The sequence below is a fragment of the Lipotes vexillifer genome, unplaced genomic scaffold (assembly GCF_000442215.2).
Source record: "Lipotes vexillifer unplaced genomic scaffold, Lipotes_vexillifer_v1.1 scaffold684, whole genome shotgun sequence".
NCBI classification, from domain to species: domain Eukaryota; kingdom Metazoa; phylum Chordata; class Mammalia; order Artiodactyla; family Lipotidae; genus Lipotes; species Lipotes vexillifer.
In genome coordinates this window covers 377909-402259 of record NW_006797362.1, presented here as the reverse complement: position 1 = coordinate 402259, position 24351 = coordinate 377909, and the positions used below count along the sequence as shown (strand labels likewise).

The window sequence follows — 24351 nt, the reverse complement described above, 5'->3', positions numbered from 1 at the left end:
TCTCTCCCTATCATTAATCCCTTGTTAGTCCTTTCATGATACGTTGCCAGGATTGCTAAAGTAGCAGTTCGTTTCTGCTGTGTTTTCACTTTGTTTTCTCTCTTTCACAAATGCTGCTGACTCTGTCCCTCTCTTTTAACCCTTCCTTGGAGATGCTCTCCCATCCACTCCTCTGGAGGCAGAGGTTTTGGGACACCTGCTTGGATGCGAGATGATGGCAGACAGGTAGATCCTTTCCTCGGGGACAGTTACCGGCTGTTTTTTTGCAGAACGGTCTTCCAGTGGCAGCACTGTGGTCAGCAGTTCCCAGTGGTGGGCTGCAGACCCCTGGGGAGGGGGCTACTGCTAGGTGCCTTTGAATCTAAATGCATTGTAGGAAGTGTAAATATTCCTATTTCTGTTTTTCAAAGGTGTGTAGGTGCTGTTGTGTTGATAAAATACAAATTCATTTAAAAGCACTTTTCGGGCTTCCCTGGTGGCGCAGTGGTTGAGAGTCTGCCTGCCAATGCAGGGGACGCGGGTTCGTGCCCCGGTCCGGGAAGATCCCACATGCCGCAGAGCGGCTAGGCCCGTGAGCCATGGCTGCTGGGCCTGCGCGTCCGTAGCCTGTGCTCCGCAACGGGAGAGGCCACAACAGTGAGAGGCCCGCGTATCGCAAAAAAAGAAAGAAAGAAAAAAAAAAGCACTTCTCATCGGGGTGTTTAATACAGCATGGTGGCCCTGGGCTCTCATTGTGATTTCCTCCAGACCTGGCTTGTGTCCTGACCCTGCCTCTTGCACCTGTGGACCAGCCTCTCTGAATTTCACTCTCCACGTCTGAAGTGGCTTCCCGAATGGTTGAGAGAATTAAATAAGATTATGCACGTAGGACTTCCCTGGTGACGCAGTGGTTAAGAATCCGCCTGCCAGTACGGGGGACACGGGTTCAAGTCCTGGTCCGGGAAGATCCCACATGCCGCGGAGCAACTAGGCCCGTGCCCCACAACTACTGAGCTCGCGTGCCACAACTACTGAAGCCCGTGCACCTGGAGCCCATGCTCTGCAACAAAGAGAAGCCACCACAATGAGAAACCCGCGCACTGCAACGAAGAGTAGCCCCCGCTTGCCCCAACTAGAGAAAGCCCGCATGCAGCAACCAAGACCCAATGCAGCCAGTAAATAAATAAATAAATAAATAAATAAATAAATTTATTATTAAAAAAAAAAGATTCTGCATTTAAATAACTTAGCTCAGCTGCAGCGCACACGAAGGCCCCCCCCCCAAACATGAGCTCTGGTTATTGTTTTTTTCTTAATCAACACACACTAAAAGTACACCTGCCATCATAATAACATTTTGTAAGCTGAACGGACATATTTTAAAAGATTAGGAATCATTGCCGTAGCTTCTTTGGTGAAGCCAGTGTAGTCAGCCCTCAAACAGGTATTTGGGGGCCACTCCTTAACTGACTTAATTAGAAACCTTTGCGGATGGTTTGTATTCATTCATTCAGGACAAGTATTTACTGAGCGCCTATTATGCCTCTTCAGGTTACAGGCCCAGAAAGGGAGGTCATTACAGTTCAGCTTTGCCCTGGCTCTGGGTCATAGGACAAGGTCACTCATTTTGTACCGAATGTTCTCTGGCTTTGCCAGGAGTGCATCGCACACATCCATTAACTTTGGTTTCCCATTCTTTACCAAGAGGAGGTGGAACCTAAATCCTCAAGCACCCGGTTCTCCCCACCTTTCTGTAGTTCTTTCGACAGGGATTTCTGGCTGCCTGTGCCCAGATGTTTGTTGGGAAGCATGGTTTTCTATGCTGGCTTAGCGCGGCTCTGCTGACAGTGCTGAACGCGGCTGGGTCCTCAGCGGCTGCCGGCATGGCAGCACCACACCTCTGCTGAGACGCAGAGTCAAGAAGTCTAGGTGGTGAGTCATTTGCCTGGGCAAGCAAGTCTGTCTGGCCTCTCTTGGTCTTGCCTGGAGGGACAGTGGGCTGAGGGCCAGGGCACAGGAGAGGCTGGGGCTTGGATGTTGGCCGTGCTCTCACTGCATGCTGGTGCCCCATGAGTGAGGCTCTTCTATGTGGCTCTGGCTGATTCAGCACCACAGAGGGCCTGCTGTGTGCTTACTGCTGGCCTGTTGGTACCCTGGGCTGCTGGGAGGGGCTGGAGCCCAAGGTCTTCTTCCCACCTCCACTGCAGGCAATGGGCTGCAGGAAGCTATAGCATCTCCAGTGCTGGCTCAGGCACCCTAAGGCCTGCCTGTGTCTGGTGAGTGGAGCTTTTCTCTGGGGTAGAATCATTTGGCCTAACTCCTCTTTGCCCTTGAGTGTAGCTGTCCTTCAGCTCAGGTGGGTGGTGGAGCTTGGCTGACCCCAGGAGAGACCAACACAGCTTTCAGGGAATTACAGACTCTGAGAATGTCAGAGATGGGGGCACAGGGGCCTGGTGAAGATCGCACAGTGCTGAAGCCAGAACCCCGGTGTTCTGGGTCTTCATCTGTTGCTTTTTCCTTTCTGCCTTGTTGAAGCTCAGAGACTGTTCTGGTTAAGGTGGGAGAGGATGCTGTGACGTACATCTGGTGGTTGAACTCTGAGCTTTGACAGCAGCGAGCAAGAGCACAGATTTCTCCAACTGGGAGAGATAGAAGAACCAAGCCAAGGAAAGCTGGAAGCCCCTGCAGGATACCTTGAGATACAGACTGCATCAGTTTCCTTCTCCCTACCCCAGCAAAAAAAAAGAAAGCAAAGGCATGATCTGGGCTGGGGCAGGCTGAACACATACAAATACTACCTCAGCTTGTGCTCTCTCTTAAAACCCAGCTAGAACTACAGGAACTCACAAGGCCAACAGCAGAGTAGACAACAGTAGCGAAGTTTTAGATGCTGGAAAACAGGTAGATGAGCTGTAACTAACTTAGGACGTTTGAGAAAGATAATTTTAACCTGCCAGTGAGGAAAGCAAAGAATGAATTTATATCACAGAATCCCTAAAAGTCTAGGAACTGGCAGCACCGGCTACCTCCAGAACTGGAGTGAAGGGGGTGCTAAAATAAAAAGGGTCAGGTAACGATGATATGAAATGCATTCCTCCTCCACTCCGTGCAGCCAGCTGACTGCCTTTCCTTTTGGAAGAGGAAAACGGTTTCTGGACTGGGGGACGCAGGCACAGGGTATGGGTATGGGGACTTTATTTTAAAAATGGAGTGATGAGATAACTGTTTACATACTGAAGCCTGCGACCACCTTGGCCCTCCCGCAACTTGATTCCCAGCACACTGGCAGCCAGACCTTTATTTTCCCACAGTTGGAAGAGTGCTTGACCAGCTCAACAGAATGACCGCAGGTATTCTTGTCTAGGCTTCCCTGGCTCTCCCTACGGAGAAGCTCGAAGTTGACAGATTCCTTCTGTGTGCTTAGAGGTTCTAGTTAGCTTTTGATCCCTCACTCCTTGCCCCCAACCCCCGCCCAAACTTATTATTATGGAAAACACACACACAAGGAAGGAGAAACAGCATGATGAACCCGCATGTACTCAGGCAGTTTCCATAATGACCAACTCATGGGTAATCTTGTCTCTTCAGTCACCCCACTCATTTCCACCCTTGATCATTTTGAAGTACATCTGCGACATTATATTTTTGGGGGTAAATATTTCAGTATGTACCTTTGAAACATAAGGACTTCCTTTTTAAAGCATAAGCCCAGTTTGGTTCTTGATCATGAGCAGACAATCAAGGAGTACAGTAACTCTCAGCAAAAGTGCATTAGAGACCAAAGCACAAATAGAAAAAGCAGCTGAGACAGACTGCACTGGGAAAAACAAAGAAATAAAAAAAGAACCATTAGTAATATGCTCAGGTAAAAGAAAGGATATTGTGCCCGTATTACAGAAACAGGCATTACACAGCTACATGTGTTCTTGCCACTCAATTGAAAAAAAAATTCAGAGAACAAAACAGAGGTCTGTTAGAAATTACAATCATGATAGGGGAAATGAGAAGAAACCCAATAGAAGGGTTAGAAGACAAAGTGATGACATCTCAGAGAGAAGATCAAAAAGCAAAAAAGATGAAAAATAGAGGAGAAAAGATAAGAAAACTGGAGGATCAGTAAAGAAAGACTAATACCTAAATAATAGAGGTTCTAGAGAGAGAGAAAACAGAGAAATATAGGGGAGGAAAATAACAGTATCAAGAAAATTCCCTGTAACTGAAGAGCACGAGAGTTCAGATTTGGAAGTACTCACGAAGTCCCCACCCAAGGCGCATTCCTATTCCTTTGATATTTCAGAACACTGGGGATTACGAAGAGACTAAAAATTTCCCCAAAGAAAAAGACACGTCACATACAGAGCATCAGAAAGCAAAATGGCTCGGGGCTCCTTAACTGCAATGTCGGAAGCAAGAAATTGATGCACGATGCCTTCAAAATGATGAAGGAAAATCTCCAATCATTTTTATGCCAAGTATGGGGGTGGAATGTAGACATTTTCTGACAAAAAAAAAAATGTACCTTCCATGCGTTCTTTCTAAAGAGCTGTTGGAGAATGCATATCACCAAAGTAAGAGAAGAAAGCAGCAGAAAGAGAAAGTGGGGTACAGGACGCGGGAGATAGATGAAGGGAAACCCCTGAGGACTGTGAAAGGAGATCCCAGGAGAGCAGCTGTGCGTCGGACGTAGAGGGGGGCAGTTTATATCCGGTAGTGTGACTCAGGACGCTCATCACCAACTCACCTATTGCTGGTGTTCCGTCAATTTAACCCGAGGAATGACTACCTGGGGAGCCTGGTCAGGATTCTTCTCTGTATTTGGCTGTCTCGCTCATGTGCTGATGAAGCTCTATGTCCTGTTGGCTGGACAGACAGAAGTGTTTTCTTTGCCCAACCCCAAGAACCCGAGTGAGTTTAGAAACAGAAAATACAGGGAGCCCACTCCCCAACCAAATTTCTGACGGATGTCCAGTATCTGCATCTCTCCCCGCAGTTCCCTGCTGCCAAATGTCCCCACTGTGGTCATCTGTGCAGTTTTTCTACTACTCATATATGATCTTGCTTACTGACTTTCCCAGAAAGGGCTCTAGTCAGCTCTCTGGGACCATGGCCAGACGCTGTGTTTAGCTTATTTCCTTGAGAGCCTTCGTCTAGCAAAGGCAACATTTTTACTGTATTGTGGGTAGAATTGTGTCCCCCTGAAAAAGACACGATGAAGTTCTAACCTGTGAATGTGACCTTATTTGGAAATAGGATCTTTGTAATCAAGTGAAGATGAGGTCCTACTGGAAAAGGACTGGACCTCGTCCAATGCCTGATGTTTTTATAAGAAGAGGGAAATTTGGATACAGACACATAGCGATGGGAATGCCATGTGAGGAACAGAGACAGACACAGAGGGCAGATGGCCAGTGAAGAGGTTGGAGTTATGCTGCCCTAAGCTGGGGAACACCAAGAATTGCTGGCAGCCACCAGGAGCTGGAAGAGGCAAGGGAGGATTCTCCCTGCAGCCTTTGGAGGTAGCATGGCCATGGCGACACCTTGATTTTAGACTAGAATTCTTGCCCTCAGATCTGAGAGACAGTAGATCTCGGTTGTTTTAAGCCACCACATTTGTGTTAATTTGTTAGGCAGCCCTAGGAAACTAGTATACACAGCTACATTTGTGCTTGTCACTCACTTTTACAAAACTAAGCAATATCTTAATTTATGGATGTATACGTAGGTGGTAAGATGACGAAGTGAGGTAAAGGGATAAATAACAGAAGTCAAGATTGTGAGACATCTGGGGAGAGGCAAGGGATGTGATGGAGAGGAACGTGTGGAGCTTCTAAGGGGCTGGATGGAGTCATATGGGTTTTCATCTTATTTTCTTTAAATCTTTTTCTTTTTTTGCGGTACGCGGGCCTCTCACTGTTGTGGCCTCTCCCGTTGAGGAGCGCAGGCTCCGGACGCGCAGGCTCAGCGGCCACGGCTCACGGGCCCAGCTGCTCTGCTGCATGTGGGATCTTCCCGGACCGGGGCACGAACCCGTGTCCCCTGCATCGGCAGGCGGACTCTCAACCCCTGCGCCACCAGGGAAGCCCCAAATCATGTGTTTTTTATACTCTCTTTTATGTGTATATACCTTTGACAGTAAACTTTTAAAAAAAAAAGAAGACTAAACCAAGGGCTTCCCTGGTGGCGCAGTGGTTGGGGGTCCGCCTGCCGATGCAGGGGACACGGGTTCGTGCCCCGGTCTGGGAAGATCCCACATGCCGCGGAGCGGCTGGGCCCGTGAGCCATGGCCGCTGAGCCTGCGCGTCCGGAGCCTGTGCTCCGCAACGGGAGAGGCCACAACAGTGAGAGGCCCACGTACCGCAAAGAAAAAGAAAAATAAAAAATAAAGAGAATGGGGTTTCTGCCCTCTAGGAGTCATATTCCATCACATTCTAGAGGAAACGGTGAGACACGTACATGCAGCAGTTGGGAATAATTAAAAGAAGCATATAGTGTTAAATTGTATGGTACTGGTTTGGGGTGCTGAAGGGGTACTTCAGGAACAAGGAGAGCAGTGAAGACTAGTTGATGAATGACAGTGTTAGGGATCAGGTGGAAACTGAGCCAAGCCTTAAAGACTCATAGGATTCCTTTCTGTCCTCTGGATGGCACAGCATGTGAACAGAGATCTGGCTTTGGAATCCATCTCCAACCCTCACTGACTGTGGACAACTGACTTAACCTTTCTGTGTCTGTTTCAGCATGAGTAAACTAGGGAAAATAATTATGCCTACTTCATAGGGTTGGTTTAAGGAGTAACTAAGGTGATGGTTGTCAGGCTCTTTACATACAGCATGTAAAGAGCATCAAGCCACTACAGGCATATTCCTTGGACATACCGCAGGCTCGGTTCTAGACCACCATAATGAAGTGAGTATTGCAATAAGCAAGTCACATGAATTTTTTGGTTTCCCAGTGCATATAAAAGTTATGTTTACACTGTGCTGTAGTCTATTGAGTGTAGTCTGTTATGTCCACAAAAAAAGTACATACCTTAATTAAAAATACTTTATTGCTAAAAAATAAAAAAAAATACTTTATTGCTAAAAAAATGTTAACCATCATCTGAGCCTTCAGTGAGTCATATCATTTTGCTGGTGGAGGGTCTTGCCTCAGTATTGAGGGCTGCTGGCTGATCAGGGTGGCCATTTCTTAAAATAAGACAGTGAAGTCTACTGCATTGATTGACTCTTATTTGTCATCTATAGACAAATGATTTCTCTATAGCATACAATGCTTTTTGATAGCCTTTTACCCACAGTAGAACTTCTTTTGATATTGGAGTCAGTCCTCTCAAACCCTGCAGCTGCTTTATCAACTAATAAATTTTTTATTAGTTTTTTTTTTTTTTTAACAAATATTTATTGAGCATCAAGTAGGTACAAGGCATCCTTTTGTTTTTTTGGGTTTTTTTTTTAATTTTGCCGTACGCGGGCCTCTCACTGTTGTGGCCTCTCCCGTTGCGGAGCACAGGCTCCGGACACACCGGCTCAGCGGCCATGGCTCACGGGCGCAGCCACTCCGCGGCATGTGGGATCTTCCCGGACCGGGGTGCGACCCCGTGTCCCCTGCATTGGCAGGCGGACGCTCAACCACTGCGCCACCAGGGAAGCCCCCACAGGGAAGCCCCCTTTATTAGTTTTTTGTAATATTCTACCTTTGTCATTTCAATGATCTTCACCAGGAGTAGATTCCATCTCGAGAAATCACTTTCTTTGCTCATCCATTAAGAAGCAGCTCCTCATTCGTTAAAGTTTTATCATGAGATTGCAGCAATTCAGTCCCATCTTCAGGCTCCACTTCTAATCCTGGTTGCTGCTTCCATCACATCTGCAGTTACTCCTTCCATCCGAGTCCTGAACCCCTCAAAGTCATCCACGAGGGTTGGAACCAACTTCTTCCAAATTCCTGTCAATGTTGATATTTTGAACATCATGAATGTTCTTAATGGCATCTAGAATGTTGAATCCTTTCCAGAAGGTTTTTAGTTGACTTTGCTCAGCTCCATCAGAGACATCACTATGGCAGCTCTAGCCTTAAGAAATGTATTTCTTAAATAGTTTTAAGTCTTGAAAGGCGAGGTTGCACCTTGATCCACGGGGTGCAGAATGGATGTTGTGTTAGCAGGCATGAAAACAACAAGAATCTCATCGTACATCTCCATCAGAGCTCTTGGGTTGCCACATGTATTGTCAGTGAGCAGTAATATTTTGAAAGGAGTCTTTTTCTGAGCAGTAGGTCTCAACAGTGAGCTTAAAGTAATCAGTAAACCATGTTATAAACAGATGTGCTGCCATCCAGGCTTCGTTGTTCCATTTAGAGAACACAGGCAGAGTAAATTTAGCATAATTCTTAAGGGCCCTAGGATTTTTGGAATGGTAAATGAGCATTGGCTTCAGCTTAAAGTCACCAGCTGCATTAGCCCCTAATAAGAGAATCAACCTGTCCTTTGAAACTTTGAAGTCAGGTATTGACTTCTCCTCTCTAGTTACGAAAGTCCTAGGTAGCATCTTCTTCCAATAGAATGCTGTCTCATCTACATTGAAAATCTGTTGTTTAGTGGAGCCACCTTCATTGATGATCTCAGCTGGATCTTCTGGATGACTTGCTGCTGCTTCTGCTTCACCTTGCACTTTGATGTTATGGAGACGGCTTCTTTCCTCAAACGTCATGAGCCAAGCTCTGCTAGCTCCAGACTTTTCTTCTGCAGCTTCCTAACCTCTCTCAGCCTTCATAGAGAGTCAGGGTCTTGCTCTGGTTTAGGCTTTGGCTTAAGGGAATGTTGTGGCTGGTTTGATATTCTATCCAGAGCACTGAAACTTTCTCCATATTGGCACTAAGGCTGTTTTGCTTTCTTATCATTTGTGTGTTCACTGGAGTAGCACTTTTAATTTCCTTCAAGAGCTTTCCTTTTACATTCAGAACTTGACTCACTGATACAAGAGGCCTATTAGCTTTTGGCCTTTTTTGGCTTTTGACATGCCTTCCTCACCAAGCTTAATCATTTCTAGTTTTTGATTTAAAGTGAGAGAGTTTCACCTGAACACTTAGAAACCATAGTAGGGTTATTACATGGCATAATTTCAGTATTGTTGTGTCTCAGGGAATAAGGAGGCCCGAGGAGGGGAAGAGAGATGGGGGAACAGCCAGTTGGTGGAGCAGTCAGAACACACACAGCACTTACCGATTAAGTTTCCCATCTTATGTGGGCATGGTTTGTGGTTCCCCAAAACAATTACAACAGTAAGGTCAAAGATCACTGATCACCATAACAGACGTAATAATAATGAAAAAGTTTGAAATATTGTGAGAATTGCCACATGTGACACAGAGACAGGAGGTGAGCAAATGCTGTTGGAAAAATGGCACCAATGAACTTGCTCAGTGCAGGGTTCTCACAAACCTTCAATCTGTAAAAAATGCAATATCTGTGAAGCACAATAAAACGAGGTATGCCTGTACATAGTAAATGAGCAATAATGGGTAGCTATCATTATTATTTAATCAACCATTCCACTTATTTATACAGTAAAAATTTATTACATGGTTATTATGTGTCAGGGCCTGCCAGGCTTCCTACCAGGGTTCTCAGTACCTTGAACTTGGAGTCCCATGATTTCCACTTATGTATGAGACACTTAGTCGTAATAGTCGTAATGATAGCTGTAATGTCCTGAGTTCCTAATTATGTGTCAGGCATTCTGCTAGGTGCTTTATTACTGTATTGCCTTTAATCTTTATCCCCATTTTATAGAAGCAGGAATAGAGATGTAGAGTCTATGAAACTTACCCAGGGTTACATAGAAAATGTCAAGCCTGGGATTTAGATTGTCTGCTCTTTTTTTTTTTTTTCTTCTTTCTGTTCTGCACTGACTGTTGTTACTGTCACCCTAAATCCATTATGTCCCAGACTGAAGTTGGTTTCCTCAAATGGGCTTTGTCTTTCAACTTCTCAGTCAGGGGCACTACCATTCTACTTGTCACCCATGTCTGAAAGGCGGGAGATGTCTCCCTTCTCCATCAAGCCCCTATATCTGGTTAATCACTAGGATTTTAGTTCAAATGCATCTTTTTCTCCCTCTTTCTGTTATCCTGGCTGGGCCCCTCTTGACTTGGATTTGTTAGTTTTCAGCATTTGTTCCACTGCCCCCCATGAAAGGGGAGGTTTACACAATACACTTTCATGGACTCCACCAGATTTTGATAACACACCCTTAAGTTTTCCAAGAAGTAAAGCATAATAGTTTATTACTGCTGCAGCTGTTTGTCAGCGGTAGAAGCTTGGAATGGGCTCACAGCAGTGGTACAGATAAGTAAGCTGCTGTGAATGTAACCTTTCTCTCCTACCCAGGAAAACATGTTTGGAGAGAACTATGCTCCACTCTGTTTCAAAAAGTAAAGCTTTCGCCTTTAACAAACAGTACTGGGAAAAGTGGATATCCACATGCAAAAGGATGGCGTTGGACCCCTATCTCATACGATATACAAAAATTAACGAAGAATGGATCAACAACCTAAATATAAGAGCTGAAACCGTAATACTCCTAGAAGAAAACGTAGGGGCCAATCTTCATGAACTTGAATTTGACAGCTCTTTGGTGTTACATCAGAAGTACTGTATGAGCAACAAAAGGAAAAATAGATAACGTGGACTTCAACTAAATTGAAAACTTTTGTACGTCAAAGGGCATTATCAAGTAAGTAAGAAGACAGCCTACAGAGAGGGAAAAATATTTGCAAATCACATATTTGATAAGGGTCTAGTATCCAGCGTATATAAAGAACTCATAACTCAACAACAAAACAACAGACATTTCTTCAGAGAAGACATACAAATGGCCAAAAAGCACATGAAAAGGTGCTCAACGTCGTCAGTCATTAGGGAAATGCAAATCAAAACCACAGTGAGATACCACTTCACATCCACTAGAATGGCTATAATAAGAAAAAGGAAAAGGAAAATGACAAGTATGGCGAGGATGTGGAAAAATTGGAACCTTCATACATTGCTCATGGGAACGTAAAATGGTTCAGCTGCTGTGGAAAATAGTTTTCTGATTCCTCAAAAGGTTCAACATAGAACTACCATATAAACTAGTAATTCCACTCCTCAAGAATTGAAAACAGGTACTCAAACGAGTATACGTGTACATGTGTTCATAGCAGGTTCACAGTAATCAACAGATGGAAACAACCCAAATGTCTGTCAATGGACAGAAGGAGAAACAAATAGTGGTATATACATATGATTGAATATTATGCAGTCAGAAAAAGGAGTAAAGTGCTGGTATGAGCAACAATGTGGATGAACCTTGGAAACATGATGCTAAGTGAAATAACCAGATGTGTCACATATTGTATGATTCCATTTATATGAAATATGCAGAATAGGTAAATCGATAGAGATAGGAAGCAGGTTGGTGGTTGCCAGAGGCTGGGAAGAGGGGAGAATAGGGAACAATGCTTAATGGGTATGGAATTTTCTTTTTGGGGATGATGAAAATGTTTTGGCACTAGGTAGAGGGGATGGTTTTACGACGTTGTGAATGTACTAAATGCTACTGAATTGTTCACTTTAAAATGGTTAATTTCATGTTATGTGAATTTCATCTCAATTTTTAAAATCTCCAAAAAACAAAAAGTAAAGCTTTCACAAACCTTGTTGCTTTAATTGTTAATAGTAATGCATACTTGGTAGATATCAGTATTTCAGGACATTGTTCTTGAGAATCATTGGCTGTAACCATCTGCCAGAATTACTAGGTCTGCCAGGATTATAGCCCGCTCTCCTTTGCTGGGGGCAGGACCCCTAGGCCAGGGCTTTCTAACTCAGATGCCTTCAGGGGCATTTATCCTGTTGGGATAAATGTTTGAGGTCAGCTGGATGTAAGGCATCAGGAAGTCATGGAGATTAGGTGGAACTGGGCTGGACATGCACTGTCTAAATGCATTCCAGTTTAGACAAACTGCCCCTGGGCTGGTTCTTGTCTTCATCTTTCGGCCATCCCTCTTAAGCCATCTGACAGACTGATGTATTTTAAAAATCATCTTCAGCATGCCATCCCATTTGTAAAAACCAGTTTCCTGTCACAGAATCTAAACCTCTCTGCCTTCCCTTTCCCGCAGAGGCTCTGAGAAAGCTCAGCTGGACCCATACAGCATCGTGAAACTGTTACCCTCCTCCTACCTCACCCTGTCCCAGCCACCTGGAGGCCTCGGGTGACAGGACTGAACCCCATTAGATCTGTAAGGGGAAAGGCTCTCTCTGAGTCCTCCGTTTAAGGGCGACTCAGGGAAATGCTCAGCAGCTGGTTGCCGCCACTGCAGAGGGCATGGTGGGTTTCTGTGGTGCCACTTCCCCAGCAGTCTGAGTGCATGTCAGTCTGTTATCTGTCTACCCGCAGAGAAGGGGAGAGAGGCACAGAAGAATCTGGAAAGATTTTTGTGATTAGATGAGATGTAGGAAGTTGGTTTTTGTTTGTTCGTTTTCATCTGCCCAAGCTCTTAGAGGCTTGGGCCCATCAGGATGCTGGAAGCTTGGAGTGGGCGGGGTGTGTCAGGGGAGCAGGGGAGAGGGTGTGGAAGGAGGAGGCTTAGTCCATTAGATCTAGGGAGTGGCTGGCACTGACTTCTTTTATGCTTCCAGCCCTATAGCTGCTTGTAATCCCTCTTTACTGCTGATTTTCTGGGAAGCATGTAGGACGTAGAGATCTTTGGCCCACGTCCTTTCATTATGTAACACTTCAGTGGATGTGTGCCGGGGCGGGGTTTGGGACTTGAGGGACTCCCTGCGGCTCTTGCCCTAAAATCCAGCCCCCTTACCCCACTCTCCCCATTTAGACTTGAACGGCAGAGAGAATCTTCCTTCCTTCCCTGAAATCCCGTGTACAGAGCTCTGAACTCCCGGTGGCTCAGCGTCTGGCCCACAGAGGTGGTGCTGACCCAGGGCCCTTGGAACCGTCCCACCTGTGGAAATGGAGGCTCGGCTTCCTCATATCCCAGGAGCTCGCTAGCTGCCGACTCAGGCAGAGTTCCTGGCCTTTGCTTACAGCACTTTAGTCAATGGGTGTTTTTGCTGTTTTGGGGGAGATTGGCTCCCCACAAGGGCATGCCTCTCGCTGGAGCCGTCATGTGGGTGAGCATCAGCGTGTGTGCCCTCTGACCTCCAACCTGTCAGCCACTCCCCAGTGGGTGCTGGTGAGTTCCTGGATTAAGGGAAAATCTCTGCCCAAATGACATGCTTTTTTTTCTTTAATTTTTATTTTATATTGGAGTATAGTTGGTTAACAATGTTGTACACCTGAAACTAAGACATGCTTTCTTAAGACTTTAAATAAAGTAACGTGGAGAGGTTCATGGAAACTCTTGAGGCACTGTCGGAAACCTTAAAAGCCCAGCACGCACCTCCACTCCTGGTGCTGTGAGAGTGCTTAAAGCCCAGCGGTGGCCTGGAAGTCAGGAAGGCTGGGTAGCCGCTCCTCAGAAGGGTAGGCTGTGACCCCACAGCTCTTCTTTCATAGGGTGTGAGTGGGCCGTATGGTGTCATGGCAACAGGGAAGGCTCTCCAGCCAGGCTGCCAGGGTTTCAGTCCTGGCTTATTAGTTGAGTGGCCTTGGAAGATTTATTTAGTGGTGCTGTATCTCAGTTTCCTCATCTGTATGTAGAGCAGCGATGGCAATACCTCATAAGGTTGTTGTGAGGGTTGAAGATAACACCTGTAAAATACTTGGCACCAAAATGGATGCATCCTAGGTGTTTAAAGATGGTGGCTCCCACCGTCCACCCATGGTAGCCACATGATGGAGCCTGCAGGAGAGGACAAGAGGATGGTGGGAGGGCTCTGTATTCTGTGGTTTCCCTGTGATTAACGCAGACTCTGGTTTCTTCTGTATTCCTTTCCTTGCCCAGTACTGATCCTGCAGAAGGTGGAGAACGGAGACCTGAGCAAAAAGGTTCTGAAGATCACCGATTTTGGCCTGGCTCGGGAATGGCACCGAACCACCAAGATGAGCGCAGCAGGGACGTATGCCTGGATGGCACCTGAAGTCATTCGTGCCTCCATGTTTTCCAAAGGCAGCGACGTGTGGAGGTAAGGTCCAGAGGTGCAGGGTCAGCGCTCCCCAGATCTATTTTGGCTGCACAGATGCTTCAGGACTTGGAGAATTGAGGTTGCATAGGATCCCAGGCACCCCAGGTAGGTCTAGGTGACCCCTTCAGAGCAATCCACACTAAATCCCACATTGCCAAAGGACAGTTTCTAACACCTTCATCTGCCAGAAATCCCCCCAGTGCTATGGGGCAAGTACCACCTCTATGTAGGCCCCTTTGTGTTGGTGATTGCTCCCTAGGAAGGACCAGGAGATGCCAGGGGCAGTGTGTACTGACCTCCAGGGTGGTGAGGGTACCCAGACACTCCTGGAGACCTTCCCCACAGTCCCACTGGCTTCCTTAGCAACAGTGGCTGTTACTGTTGGACTTGTTCTCACTATAAGCCCTTCAGCTGATGAGTATTGTTTGTGCTGTCTCTCTTTTCTGGGTGGGCTGGAAATTATCCTTTCCAGTTATCCAGTTAAGCTTTTAGTCAAGGCTCTGTCTTGCCTGTTGAGCATTGATATAGAAATGGGAAAAGATAGGTCTCAAGCATGCACCCAGAACTGCAGCGTCAAAGATTAGACCAACCGTTCCCCTTAGTTAATGTCAGCCCAAGAGGTCACAAGGACATGTTGGATCTAAAAATCTTTCTCCCACTGATGGGAGGATGAGCATCTACAGAGTAAGCATCCTCATGACTGTGAGACAGTAGCATCACCTTGGTAGGCAAAAGAAAGGACTGTAGATTATCATTGTATTTCATCTATGAAGTTGTTGCTTCTTAGGGTGTTGTAAAGTGAGCTTGTGTGTGTGTATATATTTTATTTATTTATTTATTTATTTATTTATTTATTTATTTATTTTCTTTTTTTTGCGGTACGCGGGCCTCTCACTGTTGTGGCCTCTCCCGTTGCGGAGCACAGGCTCCGGACGCGCAGGCTCAGCGGCCATGGCTCACGGGCCCAGCCGCTCCGCGGCATGTGGGATCTTCCCAGACCGGGGCACAAACCCGTGTCCCCTGCATCGGCAGGCGGACTCTCAACCACTGCACCACCAGGGAAGCCCCATGTGTGTGTATATTTTAAATAACAGCTTTATTTAGGTATTACTCACATACTGTAAAGTGCACTTTTTAAAATGTATAAGCCAGTGGTTTTTAGTAAATTTACAGTGTTTTACATTGATCATCATTGTCATTAGTTTCCTAAGGCTGCTGTAACAAATTACCACAAACCTGGTGGCCTAAAGCAATACAAATTTACAGTCTAGAGGCCAGAAGTCTGAAATCGGTATCAGCAGGGCCATACTCTTTCCAGAGACTCTGGGGCAGATTCTGTTCCAAATAAGGATTCTGGGTATTAGGACATGGACATATCTTTTCAGGGCCACCATTTAACCCATGACAACCACTAACTATTTCCAGAATATTTTTTATCACTCAAAAAATCCCTCAATACCTATTAGTAGTCATTCCCTAATACCCCCTACCCCTACCCCTACACCCTGGCAACCACTAATTTACTTTCTGTCGCTATGGATTTGCCTCTTCTGGACATTTCATATAAATGGAATCATACAGTATGTGATCTTCTGTGACTGGCTTTTTTCATTTGCATAATGTTTTCAGGGTTCATATATGTTTTTCAGAACTTCATTCTTTTAATAGCTGAATCATATTCCATCATATGGGTGTACCACAATTTGTCTGTTCTTTAGTTGATGGACATTTGGGTTGTTTCACTTTTTATCTAATGTAAATAATGCTGCTATGGACATTTGTTTACATGCTTTTGTGTGAACATATGTTTTCAGTTCTCTTGGGTGGTATATACCTAGGAGTGAAATTTTCTGATTCATATGGTAATTCTATATTTAACTTTTTCAGGAACTGCCAGACAGTTTTTTACCATGGCCATTACCATTAGCAACGCATGAGCGTTCCAATTTCTCCACATCCTCTCAACACTTGTTATTTTTTATTATAGCCATCCTAGTGGATGTGACATGGTATCTCACTGTGGTTTTGATTTGTGTTTCCCTAATGACATCGAGCATCTTTCCATGTGCTTATTGGCCATTTGTATATCTTCTCTGAATAAATATCTGTTCAAATCCTTTGCCAATTTTAAAATTGGGTTATATGTCCTTCCATTTTTATGTTGAAAGTGTTCTTTATACATTCCAGATACAAGTCCCTTATCAGATACATGATTTGCAAATAATTTCTCCCATTCCGTGGGTTTTCTTTCACTTTCTTGATGGTATCCTTTGAAACACAAGCATTTTTAATTTTGACAACGTTTGTTTTATCAGTTTTTTCTTTGATTGCTTGTGCTTTTGGTGTCATATCTAAGAAACGAAGTCATGAAGTTTTATACGTATATTTTCTTCTAAGAGTTTTGTAATTTTAGCTCTTACATATAGGTCCATTTTGTTCTGTTTTGTTCCATTTTGACCTAATTTTTGTATGTGGTGTGAGGTAGGAGTCCGGCTTCATTCTTTTACATGTGGCTATCTAGTTGTCCTAGCACCATTTGTTTAAAAGACTGTTTCTTTCCTCATTGAATTGTCTTGGCATCCCTGTCAAGAAGCAGTTCACCACAAATGAAAGAGTTTACTTTTGGACTCTCAATTCTACTCCATTGATCTATGTGTCTCCCGTTATGCCAGTGCCACCTGTTTTAAGAACTGTAGCTTTGTACTAAGTTTTGAAATTAGCAAGTGTGAGTCTTCCAACTTTCTTCTTTTTCAAGATTATTTTGGCTATTCCGAATCTCTTCAGTTTCCATACGAATTTTAGGATCATTTTGTCAGTTTCTGAGAATAAGGCAGCTAGGATTTTGATAGTAAGGATTATATTAAGTCTGTAGATCACTTTGCGGAGTATTGCCGTCTAAATAATATTGTCTTTCAATCCATGAACATGGGATATCTTCCTATTTATTTAGACCTTCTTTAATTTCTTTCAGTGATGTTTTATAGCTTCTGTATATTGAATCTTATTTCACTACACATTAATTATGGGTGAAGTACCTATTGTGAAGAAAAGAGTTTTCCTTTCCTTAAAATATCTGACTAGATCTCATTAGGTTGAGCTGTATCCTGATATTCAACTGTTTTTCACCCACAAAAGCAGCAATTTCGTATGCTTCAACCTACACTTTCATTGCTTGACTGTAGGCTAATGAGATTAGTTAATGTATTAATTAAGCTAAGCTGCTATTGCAAAGAGACCTACTGATGGTAGAAATGTACTTCTTTTTCAAGAGTAGTCCAGCCTGTCTAGGCTGGTGGGGCAGCTTTGCACCTTGAGATCATTCAGGAACTCAGGTCCTTTCAGCATCCCTCGGCGTGTTATTCTTTTCTGAATGGTTACATCTGAGTGAAAGTGACTTCAGAATAATTATATCCCACGGAAAAGGGGAAAGAGAGCTTATCCATGGCAAGAAGCTTGTCTTTAATTTGGAGATGACTCCAAAAGTAGCTATTATTATTTCCGTTTTACAGATGAGGTAACCAAGGCTTAGATGATTGAAATCAGTTGCCTAGGTTCACCCAGATGGTAGAGGTAAAGCTGTGATTTGAACTAGATATGTGTCTCTTGAAATTCTGTGCTTTTAGCCACGTCATCATCTATATACTCTTACTCCTGAGCTTTGGGCACCCTCTTCCAGGGTGATTGGCCCACCATGCCTGGGACCCAGCAGCCTGTCTCAAGAGGGCCAAAGCATGTCTAGGAACTCGGGACAGAGCTGGTTCCCAGACTGACTTGTAATGCATTTATTCCTCCAAGAAATGTTTGTTGAATACATACTTACTCTGTTATGACCAAGCAAGTGGACTTGCTTCCCGCTGTACGATGGAAAGACCAAACACCGAGGCAACGGTCTTTTGCAGAGAGAAAAAGGATTTATTGCAGGGTGGCCAAGCAAGGAGGCAGGAGGCAATGCTCAGATATGTCTCCCCAGTTGACCAGCTGTTGAGCGGGATGTTTATCATGGAAGTAGGGAATAAGAGGCGGGAGTGGGGGGGTGCTGGGAAATGGTCGGTGGAAAGTAATTTGTATGTTTCTGGAGTTCTCTGCCTAGGTTCGACTGTTCTTCATGCCTCTTCATGGGTTGCGTGTGCAAATTCAGGGGGGTTTCCTATGTTACATGGGGTGGATTTTCAGCCTGTGATGTCTAAAGTTCACTATCAGAGTTCACTATTGGTTGTCCTAGTCCCTCAGTGAGCCTGAAGGGGCTGTCAGCAGGTTGTTTGCATATCTGTGGTTTCCCTGGTATTCTGTAAAACAAGCTTGGTGTCTTCCATGTATCATTTTATTTCTATCTTGTTTCTACCTTATGGGCCTTGAGTGTGTAAGGTAAGGGTATGGCTCCAGTGTCAGGTACGGGGCTGAGCCTGAATCCAACCCCCTTCCCTCCCACTCCCCTCCTGGATCTCATGCAGGGCCTTGGGCCTCTGCAGTTGGTGGGTGCCCAGGGCCCGCTGAGTTTGTCTCACTGTTCTTCGAGTATAGTTCTCTAGGCCTCCTCTGTGCTGTGGTGGAGCGTAGGATAAGAATGGCCCAGACCCCCTCAAGAAGAGCAGTTCTTGCCCTTTGGTTGTGTTGTGCAGGGAGGGCACTGGTGACAGCCAGAGGCCATCGTCCCACGGTGACTCTGCCTGTCGTGTGTAGGATGAGATGGAGGCATTTTGTTCATTAATCATCTTACGTTTTTTAAATTACAGAAGGAAAACATGTTCACTATAGAAAAAAATTAGAAAATATGGATAAACAAAAAAAGAAAAAGAAAAGGAAAGAAAAGAAAAAATCACCCACAACGCACTTCTAAAGATAATCTATGTTGACATTTTGGTGTGTTTATTCCTGTTCCTGTGATCACCCACCCATCCCTTAAAATGGGATCATTCTGTTTTGTAAGCTGCTTTTTGAATGTAACAGAGCATGAACATATTGCCATGTTAATAAGTATTTATTATGTCAATAAATATATTAACATATACATTTATACATAAGTTAGTAAATATGTTGTCATTTTGAATGAGGGTCTGGTTAACAGCAAGAATAGTAAATTGTGTGTTACCTAACAGTTTACAAAGTACCTTCACATATGGTAGTTCAGTTGTCTTTGCCAAAGATTATTAAACAGTCAGCTTGGTTCCTGGGATGTGGGCTCACAGCTGATGACCAAGTGCAGGAGCCCATTCAAGGGACACCCTCTCCTTTTGGAGGGTGGGTCCCTGAGTTAACAGTCTTAAAGTCCATGCAGGTTAATAAGAAAAACAGCCCTGGCCCAGCACAGGTAGAGAATTGCTGCACCTTCGGTTGGGAAGGGTTGCTATTCACTCTAGGGCTCCTCTTCCTTTTGAAAAAAATAAAACATCCCTGACCCACATCTGATATTATCGAACAGTGGAAAAGATTACTGCACCTCTGGAGGTGGTTAATTATTGACACAGGGTGCATTTCTGAGGGTTTGGGTTTAGGCTATGCCTCTTGGGAAATCATTGGAAGCACTGTGGGATCTGGCACTTCTCTGGGGGGAAGGGACTCCGAAGCAGAGTTCTAGCTGAGCTGGTACTTCGAGGCTGCTTGTAAACAGTCTTGAACAGACCTCTTGACCTTCTCTTAACCCTGGGAGGGCAAGAAAGTAGGCTAAACCTGAGGTAAATCATGTGGACTTCTCCTGCCCACCTCTCCCTGAGGCTCAGATCCATCTAATGTGTGTTTCTCCAGTCCCCTTTTTGGACTCTGTTCCTGCCAGAGGAGCACCAAGCCTTCATTTACATCACCCACCTTCTGTTATAAAAATACAGAGGAACGCTGGCAGAGGAACACTTTGACTGGTTTAGTCATCCCCAGAAAGCCTTCTTCCCTGAATGCTGGTACCCCTCGGCACGGCTCTCCCCAGCCACTTTCTCATTTCAGGCCTTTCCGAGAGGGAAGCACACGGTGTTTACGAACCATAGATGGCGGTTTCAGGATGCGGGGTAGTTATTGTTATTCTTACCTTGCAGCTCTTCTATGAGGTAGGGATTGCTGTCTCTGTTACACAGATGAGGAAACAGGTTTGGAGAGGTGAACTTGCTTTCTTAAGGTCCCACGGCTGTAAGTGGTAAAGCAGGCATTCGACTCAAGTCTGTCTAAGTCTCTCCTGAGCAGCACTTCTCCCACTTTTCCTAGTTGTAGAGCCCTTCAAATGGAACGGAATGCCCATAAACAAAGGACCAAGCCAGGTGAGAGCAGAGCTGCCCTTGTGGAAGCTGGGAGGGGAGGGTCCCTGGCTCCTTTCCCTTTCCCTTCCAGGTGGCCTGAGACATCTCCACGGAGTAGAGCTCAGTGTAAACACCATCACAGAGGAAACGCCAGGACACAAACAGGACACGTGTTTGGATCTTTGAAAACACCCTGTCTTTCCAGGTGGTTAGGCTTGGGACATTGATTGTCTTTGCCTGGATGGAAGAAAGGGATTTTGGGAACCTTGAGTTTTTGTTCCTCAGGGTGGAAGTGGGCAGTAATGCCGAGAGCAGGCAACTGAAGATGGGAGTCTCTGTAACCGGGAATCTAGTTAGCAACGCTGAGAGCTCGTAGAGGTCACTTGGTGGACGCTGCCCAGCATGACTGCTGTCTGGGTAAGTCACATGAAAGGTTTTGCAGGAAGTGTCCTAGTATAGTTCTTGATGATATTTGGGGCTTACTCTGGGGCACCCAGTGCAGCCTGAAGGACCATCTGACTACACACTCACTCTTACACCCACCCACCAATTCATTCATTATGTGAGGGCCTAGGCATCCCAGAGCCTGGGAATGCAAAGATTAGGAACTACTGTCCCTACCCTTTAGGAGCCCACAGGCTGGTAAACAGACAACTAGAATACCTGACAGTGCAAACAAGGGCTGAGTAACATGCTGTGGTGTCAGGAAGCTTCCTAAAGTGTCCAGTTGTTCCCATCAGCCTCAGACTAAGATCCACCTTCTTGTCAGGACAAGACAAGACCTGCAACTACCAGTCTACTAGGCTTTTTTTTTTTTTTTCCCTGTCAAAATACATAAAGAAAATGATAGTATTTGGAGGGCTCACTCGGGGAAAGCCATTGTCCAAGGACACTGGCCAGTCCACTCTGAGGGTCCCTCTGTAGAGACCCCCGGGATGCCCTGGCATATTGGTGGGCACATTGCTTTCCTTTGGAGCCATGCCAGGCCATGCCATGGGATCCTTTGAGGGCAAGTCCATGCTGTTGTGCTCTCTGATCCCTGTCTCTGGAGCCCTGGCTCCTCCCTCAATTAGCAAAGTTTCACTTAGGGTTCAGCTACCTCCTGCCTCCGTCCTGGTCTGGTGTAGGTGACCCTCCTTTGTGCTATCATAGTATCTCTGTTGTGACTCCTCTTTCCATATTCTAATTGATGCTTTTTCTATTCCTCTTGGTAGTCTCTTTGTGGATAAGATCTGTGTTTTTTTTATCCTGTATCCCAGTTCTTGGCATTGAGTTTGATGCCTAGTAAATATTTAGTAGATGTTTAAAATGAATGAATAAATGGTGGGGTATTTGAATCGTATCTTGAAAGATGATTAGTAGAGTTTACCAAGCGGAGAACTGGTCGAAGGGCATTCTAGGGAGAAAGAATTGAGAACTGGTCCAGGTCCACCGTGACTTACTCCACATATGCCCTTAATATATGCTGCTAACCCTATCTAAAGCTTGCTTTCCTCATCTGCAAAATGATGATAATACTTATCTTGCAGGTTTGTTGTAGGGATTCAGGATCATGTTTGTAAATGTCTTAGCATGCTGCACATACAAGGTACCATGATCAAATAGTTGCTGGGTTTTTTTTTTTTTTTTTTAAATAAATATGTCTTCTTGTTGGTTGTAAACTACTGATGAGTATTACCAAAAAATTGAGCTCTGTGTTGAAAATATAAGGAGAGGCCCTCTTCCAACTGTTCATGGCCTTATGGTTTCTGGTCCTGACTTATTCCTGGAAGGATTAAACACTACATGAGTTTGCCTGGTTCTGATTGTGAATTCATAGAATAATTATTCCGTAAGCTTTGTGCTCCCCATTCCCTAACTCACAGAACGTGTGAAAAGAAATTCTTCACGTGGACTTGAAAGGAAGGGAAAGAACTCGAAGCCCTCACAGCTGATGCGCTGCTCTGCTCTACCGATGCAGTCCACCCTTGTGAAACTTTCACCTTTGAATTAGACAGAGGTCACCGTTAAGGATGCACTCAGGCTGACGGGGGCAGGAATCTATTCAACCTAGTGGGCACTGAAAGAAATCTTTCACAGGAGCAAAATATGTTTGTTTCGGGTGGTCATCTCTCTGCTTTTATAAAGCTAAAGAAAAATGTATCTGTTGCTATATGATCCAGCGATCCCACTTCTGGGCATATATCCATACAAAATTATGACTCGAAAAGATGCATGTACCCCTATGTTCATAGCAGCACTGTTTACAATAGCCAAGACATGGAAACAACCCATGTGCCCATCAACAGATGATTGGTTTAAGAGGATGTGGTATATACACACAATGGAATGTTACTCAGCCATTAAAAAGAATGAAATAATGCCATTTGCAGCAACATGGATGGACCCAGAGATTATCATACTAAGTGAAGTAAGTCAGAAAGAGAAAGACAAATACCATATGATATCACTTATATGCGGAAACTAAAATACAACACAAATGAACATATCAACGAAAAAAAACAGGCTCATAGACATAGAGAACAGACTTGTGGTTGCCAAGGGGGAGTGGGGGAGGGAGGGAAGGCTTGGGAGTTTGGGATTAGCAGATGCAAACTATTGTATATAGGATGGATGAACAACAAGGTCCTACTGTATAGCACAGGGAACTATATTCAATATCCTGGGATAAACCATAATGGAAAAGAATATGAAAAAGAATATATATATGTATAAGTGAATCATTTTGCTATACAGCAGAAATTAAATTATTTGCACTTCACACGTAAGGAATTTGAGGAAAAAGACCAAGTGTGCTTGACTCCAGAGTTTTTGCTTATAGCCAGTAGGCTTTATGGTCTCCCTTTTATATTATAGCAGTACTTCTGTTTTGTTAGTCTCCCTACATGTCAGAGAGGATGCGGGATGCTCGTCAAAGCCTCGCGAGATACCTGCGTGAAGTTGTACCTATGGTTCATGGTGCAGCTTCTGTCTTCTTCCTCTCCTTAGCTATGGGGTGCTGCTTTGGGAGCTCCTGACCGGTGAGGTGCCCTTCCGAGGAATCGATGGCTTAGCAGTCGCTTATGGAGTGGCCATGAACAAGCTTGCCCTTCCCATTCCTTCTACGTGCCCGGAACCTTTTGCCAAACTCATGGAAGGTGAGTGACCCCTGGCTGGAACAAAACTGGAGACCGTTTATTTTTCTGTCGGCACTCGATAGATTGTGGCCAGTTCTGCAGGATCAGTAACTGAAAGAGGAGGTGAAGTATGAGTCAGTCAAGGAGGAATCCTGAGGATGGTTGGAAGAGCTACTACAAGATGATGTCAGCACCCTGCTACACTGGCGTCACCGATGTCCCTTCTGTCCATCTAGTGACTGTAGAACGTAGCTTAGAAACTGAAGGCTGCTATCCAGTGCTTCAGAATATTATTATTTAATCCACAGTAAGAAGGTACAGCAGCTTTTATCTCAAGACCTCTGAGTGTCTTTCATGTAGAAATGAAGATCTATGAAGAAAGGAATTCTAAAATTCATCTCGGCAAGCCCTGTGATTTTGTCAGTGAGAAATCCTAAGCTGAGAGAGGTTAAATGGATAGGTGGTCACTCCATTGGTTAGTGGCTCAGCTGAGAGTAGATAGAATTCACTTTTCGTGACTCCCATGCTTTTCATCCTTGCCTTCTCATCAGCACGTTGAGTTGGGGAAGGGTAGCTCATTTATTTAGGGGAAATTGGGGCCCAAGGTGTAGTTACCCATTGTCAGGACTGGAATCGTGTAGTAACTTGATAAACTGTGGTAGCTGTATGTAGTTCATGCAAGAAAACGCTTTGGACTTGCCTTACTTATGTGAAATCAATAGTCAGAATGGAATGGGGGCAGAGCTGCTGCATTGGGTTTCCAGCTTCACTGTTGGTGATTGTGATGTTGAGCAGATTGCTTTACTTCCTGAGCCCTGTTTGGGGTTCCCTAAGTCCCAGTCTCTATTTCTGGAAGGAGAAGTGAGAGGTGGTTTTCTGTCAAATGAGGTCACGTAATATCTAAATCTTA

General features: G+C 44.7%; 1 protein-coding gene across 2 annotated transcripts in view; it reads left to right on the top strand.

Moving 5' to 3' along the window:
• Window positions 1-24351, top strand: part of MAP3K9 (mitogen-activated protein kinase kinase kinase 9) — a 71986-nt gene that overhangs the window by 31688 nt on the left and 15947 nt on the right. For both annotated transcript variants that reach the window (XM_007469294.1, XM_007469293.1), the window contains exons 3-4: window positions 13924-14104; window positions 23314-23462. In XM_007469294.1, the coding sequence (XP_007469356.1) occupies window positions 13924-14104; window positions 23314-23462 (330 nt within the window). The remainder of the gene's footprint in view (window positions 1-13923; window positions 14105-23313; window positions 23463-24351) is intronic.